Source organism: Bos mutus, chromosome 10 (assembly GCF_027580195.1).
Source record: "Bos mutus isolate GX-2022 chromosome 10, NWIPB_WYAK_1.1, whole genome shotgun sequence".
NCBI lineage: Eukaryota > Metazoa > Chordata > Mammalia > Artiodactyla > Bovidae > Bos > Bos mutus.
This window is the reverse complement of record NC_091626.1, coordinates 48,046,397-48,063,633: the sequence shown is the minus strand read 5'-3', so window position 1 is coordinate 48,063,633 and position 17,237 is coordinate 48,046,397. Positions and strand designations below refer to the sequence as shown.

Genomic DNA, 17,237 nt, shown 5'->3' with positions numbered 1-17,237 from the left:
ATGGCAGGCAAAAGTATTTCCCAGTGTACTGTTACCATATAACTCAGGACCTACATTCTCCAGCATTTGATCATTTCCTTACTGCCTTTTCCCATCCTCTACTAAGAGTTTGTTCACTACTCTCCGAAGCTAATTGTCTCCTAACCACTTGTATTGTTTTTCTCCTGCTTGTGTAACACCAAATTTAGCAGTCTTAACCAACACAAACTTATCATTATACAGTTCTGTAGGCTGTTGTTGTTCAGTCACGAAGTCGTGTCTGACTCTTTGCGACCCCATGAACCACAGCATGCCAGGCTTCCCTGTCATTCACTCTCTTGGAGTTTGCTCAAACTTGAGTCGGTGATGGTTAGAAACACAACACTGATCTCACAGGAATAAAATCAATATGTTGGCTGAACTATATTCCTTTCTGGAGGCTCTAGAGAGGAATGTATTTCCTCGCCTCTTCCAGCTTCTAGAGGCTGCCCACATTCCTTGGCTTGTGGTTCCCCTTATCCATCTGCAAAGACAGCAACAGTGGGCTGAGTCCTAATTTTGCATCACTCTGACTCCCTCTTACGTATCCCTCTCCCACTATAAGGATCCTTGTGTTTATATTGGCCCACCTGGATAATCCAAAGTAAACACAAGATCATTAATCACATCTGCAAAGTCCCTTTTACCACATAAGGTAACATATTCATAGGTCTGGGGGTTAGGATGTGGCTATCAAGAGGTGGAGGAACTATATTTTACCACACTGACCTTTCAGCCTCCATTAACATTTTTCTTGCCACTCTCCAATACCTACCTGTTGCCTAGTCTTAAAGCCGGTACCCACGTTTCTACATTTTGTTATGATTATACACCATTCCAGATAATTGCTCATCTGTTGAAAGTGAAAGTGTTAGTCGCTCAGTTGTATCCTACGTTTTGCAACCTCACGGACTGTAGCCCACCAGGCTCCTTTTTCCATGGAATTCTCCAGGCCAAAAATACTGGAGTGGGATGCCATTTCCTTCTCATTTGTTGTGGAATAACAAATCACACCCTAAAATGCAGTGTTTTAAAATTAATAACTATTATTTACAATTCCTTGCAATTCTCTGTGTGACTGCTTATATGTTCTGCTCCCCATGTGTGCTGGGGTCACTTCTGCAGCTGCACACAGCTGATCTCACTCAGTCACCAGATGTGGGAAGGGCAGGACTTGAAACAAAGTGGCTCTCTGCACTTGAGCCAGACTCAAAAAGCTGACAGCTGACCTCATTCCTTGCAGCCAGGCAGCAAGTCCTTTCTTGAAAACGAATCTGGGTAGCATGTCTTTTTGCTATCAATCCACCACCTGCTCCATAAATGTCTATTACTCCATGTATGTTTAGGGAGCAGCTCCTATAAGACTGAAGGGGCCTCTTTTCCTCAGGAGAACTTAAAAGATGGAAGCTAGTGTGACAAACTACAATCCCTACTGTTGTAGTAAGACTGTGGAATACAATCAATACTCGTCATCTCCCTCCTCCACTATCAATTCCAGATTTCTCTCACCCTCCACTTCCATCTTGGCTACTGTTGTGGGCTTACCTGGTGTTGTGACCCAAACCCTCATTCCCGGAAGGGCCTGAGTTTCTGCCACCATGCAGTCCTCAGGATGAAGTTGCTATGCCTACTCATGCATGCTTGCTAAGTCACTTTAGTCGTGTTCAACTCTTTGTGACGCTATGGACTGTAGCCCACCAGGCTTCTCTGTCCATAGGATTCTCCAGGCAAGGACACTGGAATGGGTTGCCATTTCCTCCTCCAGAGGATCTTCCCAACCCAGGGATCAAACCTGCGTCTCTTATGTCTCCAGCATTAGTGTGTTCTTTACCATTAGTGCCACCTGGGAAGCCATGACAGTCACAATTTGTTAAGTGTGTCACTTGGGCTCCATACTCACTCCTTCCTACCTCATAGTAGGAGCTCCATCTCCTTCTGAGATAGGTAAGAAGATGACTCTTTTTCTTGCCTGCTGGTCCCTGGGAACAAGAAGCACAAAGTACTCAGATGGCATCTGCAGCTTATATTACAAAGGGGTTTTTGCTATATCTCTTAGAAAAAGTGTGTCCCCTTTAAGGACAAAGACCTTCAGAGTTGTAAAGATAAGAAGCACAAGTGGCACCTTAAGGGTTATTAGAAGTGATTTTAAGGGATTAGGGACACTTCTGCTTCCACTCCTTGGCTTCCAGATCTATATTTTTTTGTACTGAAGCATAGTGCCATATAAACATCTTTGATCCAATAATATAATACATTCTGGAGTATGGCACCTCACTCTTAAAGAGTATTGCTTCTGAACTGGTATTCAGCCATAGCGTCAGCAGGTTGCTCCAAGGCTCTATCAGGCTGGCAGTTTCTGGGTGGTAAGATATGTGACATTATCAGTGGATACTGGTCTACTCCTGCACTTCCTTTTTAGAAAAATAGGTCCCCTAATTTGGTATGACATTATGTGAGATCCCATGCTAGTGAATCTAATAAACACTCAGATGCTGGTACTGACTGAGGCTCTGTAGGCAGGAAAAGCAACCTCGTATCTGCAATATGTGATTATCCAGTGACAAGAAACAGGTGGTCACTCCAGGTTGGACGGGGCCCAACATAGCCAACTTGACACTTGGTCCCAAGGATCAGTGACATATTGGGGACTCAGCATTTCTTTCTATTGCTGGTAGGTTGCGCATTTGTCAGTAGGAGTTAAATCAGCTTTGATCAGTTCATCCCACGCCCAGGCTTCACCCCTTCCCCAGTGGACACTCCATTCATGTGCTCAAGTGCCAGCACCAATTGGCCAATGACTGGGGCAGAATGGATGATGCCAACTGAGCAATTTATTCATGTCTTCTTTATTGTTTAGTGCCCCTTCAATAGTGGAGGCACTCTGGTGAGTTCTACACGGGATATGAAGACCCTCACTGTTTATGCTCACACTCATTGCCAATATGTCCATCAACAGGCCTCTATTCCAGACTTCCTACAGTTGATCTTCCAGTATTTCTTCTCCCAGGACAATTACCAGTTCAGCCACTCAGGCTATTCCATTCCAGATAAGCTCTGTATGCAACTAAAGGGACCCACTTTCTATAAAGCATCAGTGGTATCTAGCCACCCAATTCTGTTATTCTTCAATCTCTGAGTTCCTTCATGAGTCTCAAATACCTGATACCCTGCACTCACTAGTTCATTCTCTTCCACAGGTAAACCCTCTCATTTTACCAGTTGTAAAAGTTGCCACCTTGAGCCAGGGGTTCCTTATGTTCCTTCCATGTGCCACACGTGATGGAGTCCTCACTGGCAGCTTATACCACCCTTGGGATCAACTGTTACAGTTGGGTTCTCTGAAGATCCTGAGATGGAATTTGGGCTACAGGTGTTTATCAGAGAACACTTGTCAAGGGAAGGGGAAGAAGCGGATTCGGCCAAGGAGGAAGCTCTAGAGTGAGTTTTGCCTGACACAATGTGGTGCATTAGGCTGAAATGGCAAGGCTTTTACATCCCCACTTAATGCTTAGTCCTCAGATCTAGGGAAGGTATAATCTCAGGTACAGTGTCTTCTATAGCTGCTGCAGATGAAGTGCTGAGAGCTAGAGAATCTCTTTCCTCCACACTCCCTGCAGCTCATCAAAGGGTCTTTCCTGGAAGGGGATCCCCCTTATCTCATGCATCCCCATAGCCACCAGAGTCTAATCCATCTGCAAATCACATTTGCTTCTAATTTCAAGATATATCCAGGATCTGACCATCTCTTACCACTCTCCTTTTACAATTGTTCTTGTCTAAGCAAATACCATCTTTCACATAGACTGCTGCTGCTAAGTCACTTCAGTCGTGTCCAACTCTGTGTGACCCCACAGACGGCAGCCCAACAGGCTCCCCCGTCCCTGGGATTCTCCAGGCAAGAACACTGGAGTGGGCTGCCATTTCCTTCTCCAATGCATGAAAGTGAAAAGTGAAAGTGAAGTCGTGTCTGACCCTCAGCCACTCCATGGACTGCCGTCTTCAGGCTCCCTCCATCCATGGGATTTTCCAGGCAAGAGTACTGGAGTGCATTGCCTTCTCTGTCACATAGACTACTGAAACAGTATTCTAATTAATCTTCCAATTTAGCTTCTTACCCTCTTATAGTCTGTTTTTCACAAAGGAATCAGAAATAAATCTTGTTACTCCTTTGCTTAAATCCTCCAGTGGCTTCACATCTCCCTCAGAGTAAAACCAAACATCTACCATGGTCTCCAAGGCACTAAAGATGTGTTCCCTTATCCCCACCCCACTATGATCCTGTTCTACCTTGTTCCCTTATTCTAGCTAAACTGGCCTCCTTGCTATTTCTCAAACATGGCCAGCATGTTGCTGACTCAGGACCTCTGCACATACTTGTTCCCTCTCCTCAGAATGCTACTCTTTGTGTTATCTGCATGACTTGCTTTCTCCCTTCATTCAGGTCTCTGGCTTTACCTTGAGATTTTCCCACACAACTCTATTTAAAATAGCATCCCTTTCCTACATCAGCCACTGTTTGTCTCTTACTCTGCTTTACTTTCCTTCTTAGCATGTATTAATACGTGCTAGGCACTGACATGCTACATCCACTACCTAGACAAGAACACAGCACATAGTGGACAACCAAGAATTTGTGTTGAGTGGAAGAATCCTGGAACTTTCCTTTGCTGCTTTTTTGATGCTCTCTCCTCCCTTTTGGTTTGGTTTCTTTCTCCATTCTGCTGGCAAACATCCTCCAGTATCTTGCTAAGCATCTTTATCTCAAAAAGGATATATGTGAGGTAAGTTTTTTGAGATGTTGTCTATCTTTATTGTATACTCACACTTCATTGATTATATGACTGGAAACAGAACCCAAATCATTTTCACTAGAGTTCTGAGTGATACTCTAGAGTTCTAGTCATCACCCCAATGTCTTCTACTTTCCAATATTTGTTAAGAAGTCCTCTGACACCATGCTTCTTGACCTTTGTGAGACCTGACTTTTCTCTTTGAAAACTATGGTTATTTTCTTTGTATCTGTGGTGTTCTGCAATTCCTTGATGTTAAGCCTTAGTTTTTGCCTTTTTAAATTCTAAAAACCTGTGTCTTCCAGTTTTAGGGATTAAAAGAAAACTTGCCCCTTAAGATTCTCATTCTCTCTGTACTCTTAGATAAAGGACCTCATGGAGTAGTCCTTATTTTTTTTCCTCCTCTTTTCCATTTCTTTGCCTTTCTGGGAGATCTCCTTAAGTGGAAAAAATAAACTCCATTCTTACTTTAGAAATGACATTTAGAAAGAAGACCAAAACAAAGAGTTGCTTTTTGACTAGCTATTCACTCACTTTAGCAGCAGAATTACTGAATAAAGACAATGAGGTTACAGACACTAAATTAATCTGCCAAGTATTTAGTGTGAAAATTACAGCACAGGTAAAGGAGATTTTTTTCTCCATCAAACATAATATTCTATAATAAATATGTGATGAGATGAATACTATTTACTATAACTACATATAAAATAAGATTGTGGCTGTCAGACTCTCAAGGTGATGACATAGAAACATGGTTAAAACCACATCAAAAATAAACTCAGAATGGATTAAAGACCTAAGTGTGAGGCCAGAAACTATAAAACTCCTAGAGGAAAACACACGCAGAACACCCTCTGACATAAATCACAGCAAGATCCTCTATGACCCACCTCCCAGAGTAATGGAAATAAAATCAAAAATAAACAAATGGGACCTAATTAAACTTAAAAAGCTTTTACACAATGAAGGAAACTATATGCAAGGTGAAAAGACAGCCTTCAAAATGGGAGAAAATAATAGGAAATGAAACAATTGACAAAGAATTAATCTCCAAAATATATAAGCAACTCATGCAGCTCAATACCAAAAAAACAAACAATCTAATCAAAAAGTGGGCAAAAGACCTAAACAGACATTTCTCCAAAGAAGAAATACAGATGACTAATAAACACTTGAAAAGATGCTCAACATCACTCATTATTCAGTTCAGTTCAGTTCAGTCACTCAGTCGTGTCCGACTCTTTGCGACCCCATGAATCACAGCACGCCAGGCCTCCCTGTCCATCACCAGCTCCCAGAGTTCACTCAGACTCACGTCCATCGAGTCAGTGAGGCCATCCAGCCATCTCATCCTCTGTCGTCCCCTTCTCCTCCTGCCCCCAATCCCTCCCAGCATCAGAGTCTTTTCCAATGAGTCAACTCACTCATTATTAGAGAAATGCAAATCAAAACCACAGTGAGGTATCATCTCACGCCAGTCAGAATGGCCATCATCAAAAAGTCCACAGACAATAAAAGCTGGAGAGGGTGTGGAGAAAAGGGAACCCTCTTACACTGTTGGTGGGAATGTAAACTGGTACAGCCACTATGGAGAACAATGTGGAGATTCCTTAAAAAACTGAGTCTAGATCTGCCACACAATCCAGCAATCCCATTGCTGGGCATACACCCTGAGGAAACCAGAACTGAAAGAGACACATGTACCCCAATGTTCACTGAAGCAGTGTTTACAATAGCTAGGACAAGGAAGCAACCTAGATGTCCATCAACAGATGAATGGAAAAGGAAGTTAAGGTACATATACACAATGGAATATTACTCAGCTGTTGGGGGCCGCATTAGGCATTACTGACAAAATAGAGGCACAGCCCCAACTCCCTCTTTTTGTCCCGCAGGCATGGACCTGGGATGAAGGAGTTAGGCCTTGTAATTCTGACTTGTTTTTTCCTCTCCTCAGCTGAGTTGACTGAAAAGAATATTAAGGTGCTTATTGTTCTTGAGAGGAGCATGAGACGGCACAAAGCCTTCTGCAGCTGTGCTCAAAGAATAATTCATAAAGTTTATCATTGACATTTGTTCAAGGGCTTTTGCAAAAGAGTGTTCCAGGATAAGCATGTAGGCTGCAGCTTGAGGCCATGGGAGGGATTGCTATCTGAAGCCTATTTGTGAGGAAAGTGTTTATGGCAAAGGAGTTTGCTGAATTTAGGGCTTAGGAATAATTAAAATAGTTAGAAACTAAAGATTTAAGGAATGTTATAATGTTAGCATATTCTACTATAGCTTATAGAGATTAGGAACTTTAGAGATATTAATAGCTAGAAGCCCTTTTTAAGAAATAGTGAGCTTAGGATACTAGGGGCAACAGGATTTAGAAAGATAAGAAATAAACTGAGGAATGTGGTGTGCAGCCCAAACATTAGCATGAGTTACAGTGTATTCACAAGGACACATGAGAAGAAGTAGATAAGAAAATCGCTGAGGCAGGAACTCCTTTTGAGGGGCAACAATGATTTATGGAGACAAAAAATCTGGGTCAGGGGAAACTGAAAATGTCAAACCTCTGAGCTAATGCTTTTGTAAAAGTATAAAAGAGAATCTTAAGCTTGAAACAAATAGGCAATCCAAGAAAACTGAGAGGCTGCCTCGTTTCTTGCCGACACCGCCCATCTCTTCAGGTTGATTCCCTGGCTGCTGGAGCTGGACTCTGGCACTTAGCTATAAAAAAAATGCATCTGAGTCAGTTCTAATAGGTGGATGAACCTGGAGCCTATTATACAGAGTGAAGTAAGTCAGAAAGAGAAAGACAAATACTGTATATTAACGCATATATATGAAATATAGAAAGACAGTACCAACAATCCTACATGCAGGGTAGGTAGGAAAGGAGACACAGATGTAAAGAACAGACTTTTGGACTCAGTGGGAGAAGGCAAGGGTGGGATAATTTGAGAACAGCATTGAAACATGTACATTACCATATGTAAAACAGATGACCAGTCCAAGTTCAATGCATGAAACAGGGCAGCCAAAGCCAGTGCTCTGGGACAACCCAGAGGGATAGGGTAGGGAGGAAAAGGGGAGGGGGGTTTCAGGATGGGGGGGACATATGTATATCTGGGTCCGATTCATGTTGATGTATATAAAAAACTATCATAATACTGTAATTATGCTCCATTTAAAAGAAAGAAAATTTATTAACAATATTGTGGTTTTTGCCATACATTGACATGAATCAGCCATGGGTATACATGTTTCCCCCCATCTCAAACCCCCATCCCATCTCCCTCCCCACCCCATCCCTCTGGGTTGTCCCAGTGCACTAACTTTGACTGCCCTGTTTCATGCATCGAGCTTGGACTGGTCACCTATTTTACATATTGGTAACATACATGTTTCTATGCTATTCTCTCAAATCTTTATTCTCTCAAGTCTAAAAAAAAAGAAACATGGTTAAAAACAATGTGGAGTAGCGCTTTGGTCCATCTCAGCAACCCCACTAAAAACTGAACATGAATATGCAGTGTCCGTGTAAATTAATAGATTAGGTGTATGAACAGACTCATTCCACCTAGCTAATAATCTTTCTTTTTGTGAATTTATGGTAACTGGTATATACAAATAATCCCTAACTTTCTCCTTAACAACAAATGGTTGTTGTTAAGTATACACACTATCAGTAAATGTCTTTCCCTTCAAGGTTTTTATTAAATACAATGTAACAGGTAGCCTATAGTTTCAATTGCCACTTTAAACTAAGGTTGGACTTTTATTTGGAATTTACAATTTTCTATTCATTATGTCATATTTTGTCCTCCAACTCTTGTATTGACTTTTTACTTCAGCAAGCACATTTTCACACTATCCCATTCATGTCCTGTGAATACAATGTACTTTTTTTTTTTTTTTAAGATATTTAGTTTTCCTTTCATTCTCTGTTTCCTTTGGATTCCTCCCCTCCTTGTTAACTGGGCCCCTCTTTCTAATTTGGAGGCTTTCACTAAGTGTTATTGATGAGTGGTGATTTTTGGCTGGTGGTCTTCATTGCAGGCTTACTAAGAGTTTGGCCAAACTCTTCACTAAGGGTCTTCTGTCAGCATTTGGAGGCAAAAATTTGGTAAAATTATCACCAGCAGTAACAGAAGACAGAAAATGTACCTAATTCACTCATGGCATCAAGTGAGACTTAGAAGCAGAATTTTGAAAGAATAAGCTGGCTGCTATGAACTGCAATTTATAAGGTATTCTAACAGAAAGACGAATTCAAACATAAGGAAGTGGCTATACAAATATTACTAAAAGAGAATATAGAGTCTAGGCTGGAAAATGAAACTGTTTTCACCAAATCAAATGCTGAATCATTAAATATAGCTTTAGGACAAAGACCAAATTCAGGGTATTGCCATCACCATGGTCTCAAGGTAAAAAAATCGCTTGCCACTGCAGTAGATGCGGGTCCAATCCCTAGGAAGATCCCCCAGAATAGTGAATGGCAATCCATTCCAGTATTCTTGCCGGGAAAATCCAGTGGACAGAGGAGCATGGAATGCTACAGTCCACGTGGCTACAATCAGACATAACTGAGTGACTGAGCACACATGCATACACATGGGAAAGACAAGTAAAGGGTGTAACTATACACTCATTTTGTACAACCTCTGAAGGGATTAAAGAGATGCCTTTCAACTGAAATCAAAGGGCTACTAGATAGATTAAGGAAATCAGAAGACTGCTTTGTGCAATACATGCACATTTCTACAAACTAAGCTGTGAGTACTTGGAGCATCTCAGGCTGAACTAGTTAATGAATGTTTCTGTAATCCACTTCCACTGAAGTTTTCTAGACCTTCACCCCCCAGCAGACCCCATATTTGGGAGAACCCCAATTACTTTATTAAACCTCTTCATTCATGCAATACTTTAATCTGCTTTCCTCATCACCTGGCTTCTCTAGAAAAGAGAGCCTGAGGCACAAATTAAATCTATTACTTTATTAGAAGAGGCAATCCAGGCTGGTCAGAGTAAAGATGTAAGGCTAACAAGGACTGGAAGCAAATGCAAATTGATAAACCAAATAGTATTTCATTTCTGGTTCATGATTTAAGTCATGAAGAGACATTGCTGATATTTTGGCCAGTGCAGTTGCTTAGCTACATGGTACATACTCTGGGCAAGAGGGTGAAAAACTGTGTCTCAAAATAGTCCACGAAAAAGGATAGGAATTTGTGTAACAGCTTCTTCTAGTGCATTGATCCAAGTCTTGCAGACAATTGGCTCTCCCAGATTGCATCATCTAACCCTTTTGACAATCACTGGGGGTAACCCTGTGGCATGATGCTTCCTTGAGTCCAGACGTGTTCGGATGGGCCAGAGATTCTGAGCATGTGGCTAGCTGAGGCAGAGCAATCACTCCAGCCTGCTAGTACACAGTGTCACTATATAGGGTGATAGCTATGGCAAGGTAGTTGGTGGCCTAGGAAACAGTGAGGCCAAGAAGGTGAGAAGCCACTTGAGAAAGATGTGTCAGATACTATATTCAAAGATGAGATATCTATTGCTGTAAATACATAATGCTGTAAAATAATAGCTATAAAGTTTCAGAGGCATAACAATGGACATCCCTTGCTTACACATCTATAATCGGATAGGTATCAGGTTCTACTGATCTTGGCTGGGATGGTTCACATACCTGTGGGTTGACTGGCTACTAGCCAGTCTAAGACTGGATTCAGGTAGGGTGACCAGGGTAATTTGGCTCTGCTTCATGCATGTCTCACCCTCTAGGAAGCTAAGCCAGACATGTACGTGCTTTTGGTGACAGCAGTAGCACAAAAGTGGGAATACACTAGATGTTTGGAAACACATACGGGCCAGAAAGTACTTGAGAACACACTTCAAAGGAAGATGAAAAAAACTCCATGAATACAGGGAGGAGTAAAGAATTAGGGTGGCTTTTACAGTCCCTCAGACCAAAGAAAAACAAGACAAGTATAGACAATTCATTGTTCAACAGGTACTATTATTGTTTGGGGGTTAGAATTTAAGATTTTTCTGGATTTAGCTATAAATTAGGCTCTTATGGAGTATGTGGGCTGTCTTTCTTAAGACAGCTATAAGGAGCAAAAGAGTTTTTTTCCCTTCTCCCTTTTAACAATTATATTTTGTCAAATGGCAATAGATTTTGGCTCGGGAAAGCTCAAATTTAGCCCAGAGAAATCCAACTTTGGCCCTGCTTAAATCAATTCAGGCCTTCCTCTGTTCCCAGGGCCAAGTCCTAAGCATGAAGAAATCCATTTTAATTCCATTCTTGTAAAATAACTGCTAGTCAGTTATTGCTTATTAACTAATAGGCAAGTCAGATAGTTTATTTGGCTAAGACTATTGGGGCCAATAATGTTCAAACTTTATATAAGCCACATTCCTTTTAATGAAGAGTGTAATAAAATGGTGACCTCACTGACCCAAATCATAAGTCCCAGATTCTAGACAGGATTCTGCCACTAACTAGTTGTGTGATCCTATGGACAAGTTACTTAATCTCATTAGGCCTCAACTGCCACAGATAAATTAATTAGGGACTGCTCTAAATTACAATGTTTCAAAAGATCTATGTTCACAGTATGTTAGTAGGCACTCCTTATTCAAAAAAAGTTTAAGAAATACTAACTTGAAGTTCAAAATGTTTATTGCAGGACTTTTCAGCACTTTCATGCTGTGCCTTTTGAATCTCTAAGAGGGGGATATAAAGTGCAGCAAACAAATTTTACCTGCAACTTTTTTTTTTTCCATAAAACACATGTCCCAGTGAGTGTACTTCGGCAAATGTATTACTATTTCTAGCACTCACGTGGGTGAAATCTAATAGTCAATATCCTATAAAGAGGACAACTTCAAGTGGGGACTTTTGAGAAAAATACCTCCCTTGTGGCTCAGTGGTAAAGAATTCATCCACCAGTGCAGAAGCTGCAGGAGATGAAGGTTCAATCCCTGGGTCAGGAAGATTCCCTTGGAGAAGGAAACGGCAACCCACTCTATTTCTGTCTGGGAAATCCCATGGACAAGGAAGCCTAACGGGCTACAGTCTGTGGTGCTGGAAAAGAGTCAGATACAACTTAGTGACTGAACAGCATACAAAAATCACTATTTACAAAGGTACAGGCAGAGTTTAGGAAAACCAAGGTGTAAATGACCTACTTTCGGGCTAGAACACCTAGGAGACCTTACTACGTAAATGAAAAGGGGTAAAAGGAGGAAGCATGGGTCTGAAATGAACTGGAATAACTGCTGGGAAAAGGATGCCTGGTAAGATGACCTTCAGGAAAGGGACACAGCCACCCATGGTGACCTGGCAGCAAAGCAGCCAAGGAGATAAACAACACAATTTCATTTTCAACTTTCAACCTACTGCTGGTCCTGTTTGCTGATCCCAACCAAAAGCCAATGGACAAGGGGACCTACCTCACAGAGCAAAAAGCAGAATGGGAAGACTGAAAGGCAGATCCAGAGGGCAAATAGAAGGTATTCAGCACAGTAGGGCTCCATTCACAAGCAGCTAGATTAGATGATTAAATGATGTCCTCAGGACTCAAGTCTTTTTATCTCTCCACTGTTTCTTTTGCTGGCTTCATTCTAAGGCAAAGTTTTGCCACCTGCAGCAGAGATGTCACCAGTAGCTCTAGGGTTATATACATCATGCTTAGTTCACAATTTCATAAAACAAAAAGAATAAACACATGTATAGCACTTACTATATGCCAGGTGCTACTGAAAGCCCCATAGATACATTCACTCAGCTAAACCTCAGTATCATCCTAAAATACCTACCGTATTACTGGTCTCTTCAGTAATCAAGCAACTGACAAGTGACTGGTAGGTGGAAAATGAAAACTGAGATTTAGATTTAGATAGTCTAGCCCTACAGTCTGTAGTCTAGCTCTAGAGGCCATGCTTTTAACCAGTGAACCATACTGCTTTAAGAAAAACAGTCCCTATTTCCTTGAACATTCATATTACTTATCAAAAAGGAAACATGTACTTATCCTGGATCAATCACTAGGCATTTTGCTTGCTAACCTGGGTCATATGTCCATCCCTAAGACAGGATGTGATTATTAACAATTCCTCCTTAAAAAAGATGCAGATTAAAAAAAAAAAAAAAGTCCATCAGAGGCAATATGGACTTAAAAGAAACAGCCCTATGGACTGGAGCTACAATTCTAGTTCTGCCCAGGTTTGCCATCAACCTTGAGCAAATTACTTGAGGAGATTCTGTGAGTATAGGTGGAAAGATATGAAGATCTCTAAAGAAATATCTAATTATATCACATAGATATAAAATAACACATTATTATATTAAAATATAGTAATAAAATTTAGATCTGCCAAACTTGAGCAAGTGAATTCTGAAATGAATTTTTTGGTCAACACTATCTCTGAAAATTCCCTTAGAAATATCTTCATTTTAAAAAATATGAAGTAAAATAAATAAAACCTTACTTTTTCAAGTGGTCTTACCGACATTACACATGAATATTTCCTAGGAATAAACAAAGCACAATTATAATTTTATTGATTTTAGCAAAATAAAATTACATAAGTAACTTTTTTGAAAAAACTAATGGGTAAGTTTTCTTGTTTCCTTGTCTCCAGGGCACTTGGCATTCTTTATCAACTGGTGCATAAAAGAGTAGAAAAATAAAAGATTATCATATTGTCCTTTGTATTTCTCTTTTAATATATCAGTATGATAGTCTACCAAAAAGTAGTAAATGGCTTCAATTGTGGAAAGGAAGGTATCTGGCTTTCCTTTTTGATGGCGCCAAAAGCAAGTTTTTCTTGTTTTCAACTCAACTTGTAGCAACCCTGCCAAAAACAAATAAGAAATATATAGGTATTTCTTGTTAACCACAGAGTATGGTACAATAATGATTTCCCTTAATTATTTTAAGGATTCTTTTTTTAGACTTCTTCAATCCCAATTCCAAACAGGGTATTTTCTCAAATGTATTAAGATATATACAGAAGCAATACAAAACACAGGATGAAATATTATCCATGACAGTTATCTATAAGTCTCAGACCTTACACCAATGGGTTACAAGTGGTTAACATTTAAGATGGTCATCTCTGTCATCTATTTACCAATGTCTTTTTCCACTTTAACCTGTGACAGGATTAAGTTCACCAATTTTCAGAAGAGTTTCATTTCCTTGATAAATTGACATTTTTAAGACATCATTCATTCTGAAACTCACTGAGACCAGATCGGCAGGTTAACGGTTCTTAATACTGTTAAAGCTACTGGATGATCACTTTTTGGCTCTCTCTTCATGTATAGAGTATCTAGAGCTGTTTCATTAGCTGTCACATCTGTGTTTCAGAGCCTTGGGGACACAGTCAGCTAATGCTGTGCTCCTAAATATTTAAAGCGGAAATGACTCATGAAATCTTACAATAGTACTCTCATCTTTTGGGCTTCCCTTGTGGCTCAGCTGGTAAAGAACCTGCCTGCAATGTGGGAGACCTGGGTTCGATCCCTGGTTTAGGAAGATCCCCTGGAGAAGGGAAAGGCTCTACACCAGTATTCTGGCCTAGAGAATTCCATGAATTGTACAGTCCATGAGGTCACAGAGAGACGGACATGACTAAGCCACTTTCACTTTCACTCTCATCTCTTACAACTCAGATGTCAACAAACTCAGAAGGCTTTTAGCACCTTAGACCAACACTCAGACTCACAATAAAATTTGCTTTTAAAAAATCATATTTTATTCTAAATCAATACTCACAGCAAATATAAACTGACTAAACCTGCCATTTAAAAGACAATGATCAACAGAATATAACACAATAGGAATGACCTCCACAAGGCTTCCGTTCAATACTGCACTCAAGGTCTTTGTTAACACAATACTACAAAAACAATAAATTAATTACATGCATAATAATTAAAAAGGGAAAAACACAATTGACATCTGTTGTTGTTGTTCAGTTGCTAAGTTGTGTCTTACTCTTTGTGACCCCATGGACTGCAGCATGCCAGGCTTCTCTGTCATTCACTATCTCATGGGGTTTGCTCAAATTCATGTTCATTGAGTTGATGATGCCATCCAACCACCTCATCCTCCGCTGCCCCCTTCTCCTTTTGCCCTCAATCTTTCCCAGCATCAGAATCTTTACCAATAAGTCGGCTCTTCGCATGAGGTGGCCAAGGTATTGGAACTTCAGCTTCAGTATCAGTAACTCCAATGCATATTCAGGATTGATTTCCTTTATTATTAGGATTATTATTAGGATTGACTGTTTTGATCTCCTTGCAGTCCAAGGGAATCTCAAAAGTCTCCAGCACCACAATTCAAAAGCATCGATTCTTTGGCACTCAGTCTTCTTTATGGTCCAACTCTCACATCCGAACATGACTACTAGAAAAATCATAGCTTTGACTATATGGACCTTTGTTGGCAAAGTGATGTCTCTGCTTTTTAATATGCTGTCTAGGTTTATCATAGCTTTCCTTTCAAGAAGCAAGCATCTTTTGGATCACAGCCTTGTCATGGTGAAATATATAGAGAGATTTTTAAAAGGAAAAAAAGTGCTAAAACATGAAAGATGGATAAATTCCACACTAAGAATTTCAGTTCTTCAAAAGATACCATAAAGAAATTTAGAAGATGAGTCAGAGACTGCATGAAGATATTTCAAAACATAAGTATATATATTCTAGAATATATAAAGAATTCCTACAAATCAATAAGAAAAACAAAACACTAGAAAAATGGACATAGATATTTCACAGAACAGGATTGCTGCTGCTGCTGCTAAGTCGCTTCAGTCGTGTCCGACTCTGTGCGACCCCACAGAGGGCAGCCCACCAAGCTCCCCCGTCCCTGGGATTCTCCAGGCAAGAATACTGGAATGGGTTGCCATTTCCTTCTCCAATGCATGAAAGTGAAAAGTCAAAGTGAAGTCGCTCAGTCGTGTCCGACTCTTAGTGACCTCATGGACTGCAGCCCACCAGGCTCCTCCGTCCATGGGATTTTCCCGGCAAGAGTACTGTACGGCCAAATAAGCAAACAAAATGATGCTCAACCCAATTAGTCATTAGTGAAAGGTAAATTATGACTACAACCAGATACCATATTATACCCACTCTATTGGCAAGTATCCAACATTTGACGACACAATGGTAGGAGGCATTATGAACTGATAGGAATTCTTGCACATTAATGATGGGAGTATAAACTTGCATACCCACACTTTGGAAAATAGTTGGCATCGTCCTGTAAGACTGAACACTCTTATACGTAACAAAACAGCAATTCCAGTTCTAGGTATGTTTCCTAGAGGAAGCTTGCACATGTGCAAGAATGTTCATAGTAGCACTGTGTGTAATAGTAGCACATTGTAGTGCTGTAGCAAAAACCAGAAATAAATTGTTTCATCAACAGAAGACTGAATAAACCTCAGTATATTCACACAATCATACATTCACAGTAGTGAAAATGAGTAAACAATAGCTACAATCTTAGAAACAAAATGGCGAGTTTAAAATTTGAGTCCTGAAAAAACTACAAGTCAAAAAAAAAAAAGCAAAACTAATAATCTAAAAAAAGCAAATCTTTTTTTAATTGAAAGTATGTTGTACAATATAAGTTACAAGTATACAACATAGCGATTCATAATTTTTAAAGGTTATACCCCATTTATGCTGCTGCTACTGCTGCTAAGTCGCTTCAGTTGTGTCCGACTCTGTGTGATCCCATATACAGCAGCCCACGAGGCTCCCCTGTCCCTGGGATTCTCCAGGCAAGAACATTGGAGTGGGTTGCCATTTCCTTCTCCAATGCAGGAAAGTGAAAAGTGAAAGTGAAGTCGCTGAGTCCTGTCCGACTCTTAGTGACCCCATGGACTGCAGCCTACCAGGCTCCTCCGTCCCTGGGATTTTCCAGGCAAGAGTGCTGGAGTGGGGTGCCATTGCCTTCTCCAACCCCATTTATAGTTATTATAAAATATTTGCTGTATTCCCTGTGCCATACAATACATCTTTATAGCTTACTTTACAGTTTGTCCCTTTTACTTTCCTACCCCTATATTGCCCCTCCTTCACTGGTATCCAGCAGCTTGTTCTTTACATCAGTGAGTCTGCATCTCTTTTACTATATCCTTGTATTTTTTTAGATTTCACATATAACTGATATCATACAATATTTGTCTTTCCATTATGTCACTTAGCATAATGCCCTTCAAGTCCATCCGTGTTACTGCAAATGGCAAGATTTCATTCTTTTTTAATGGCTGAGTAGTATTCTATTGTGTGTATGTGTATATGTGTACACACGTATGTTTTCCTCTAGGAGTTTTCTAGTATCTGTCTTACATTTATGTCTTTAATCCATTTTGAGTTTATTATTGTATATGGTATTAGAGAAT

The 17,237-nt window shown here is 40.3% G+C and overlaps 1 protein-coding gene across 7 annotated transcripts in view; it reads right to left on the bottom strand.

Annotated features, from left to right (window-relative positions):
* DTWD1 (DTW domain containing 1) overlaps positions 1 to 17,237 on the bottom strand; it is a 94,281-nt gene that overhangs the window by 62,067 nt on the left and 14,977 nt on the right. For 3 of the 7 annotated variants that reach the window (XM_070377874.1, XM_070377875.1, XM_070377876.1), the window contains 2 exons: positions 14,988 to 15,229; positions 13,531 to 13,670 (listed from right to left, as the gene is read on the bottom strand). In XM_070377874.1, coding sequence (XP_070233975.1) covers positions 13,650 to 13,670; positions 14,988 to 15,229 — 263 coding nt within the window. In that variant the 3' untranslated portion in view covers positions 13,531 to 13,649. Of the gene's footprint in view, positions 1 to 1,928; positions 1,998 to 8,396; positions 13,671 to 14,987; positions 15,230 to 17,237 lie in introns of those variants that run through there. The other 4 variants (XR_011465652.1, XM_070377877.1, XR_011465653.1 and 1 more) reach the window with 4 other exon arrangements.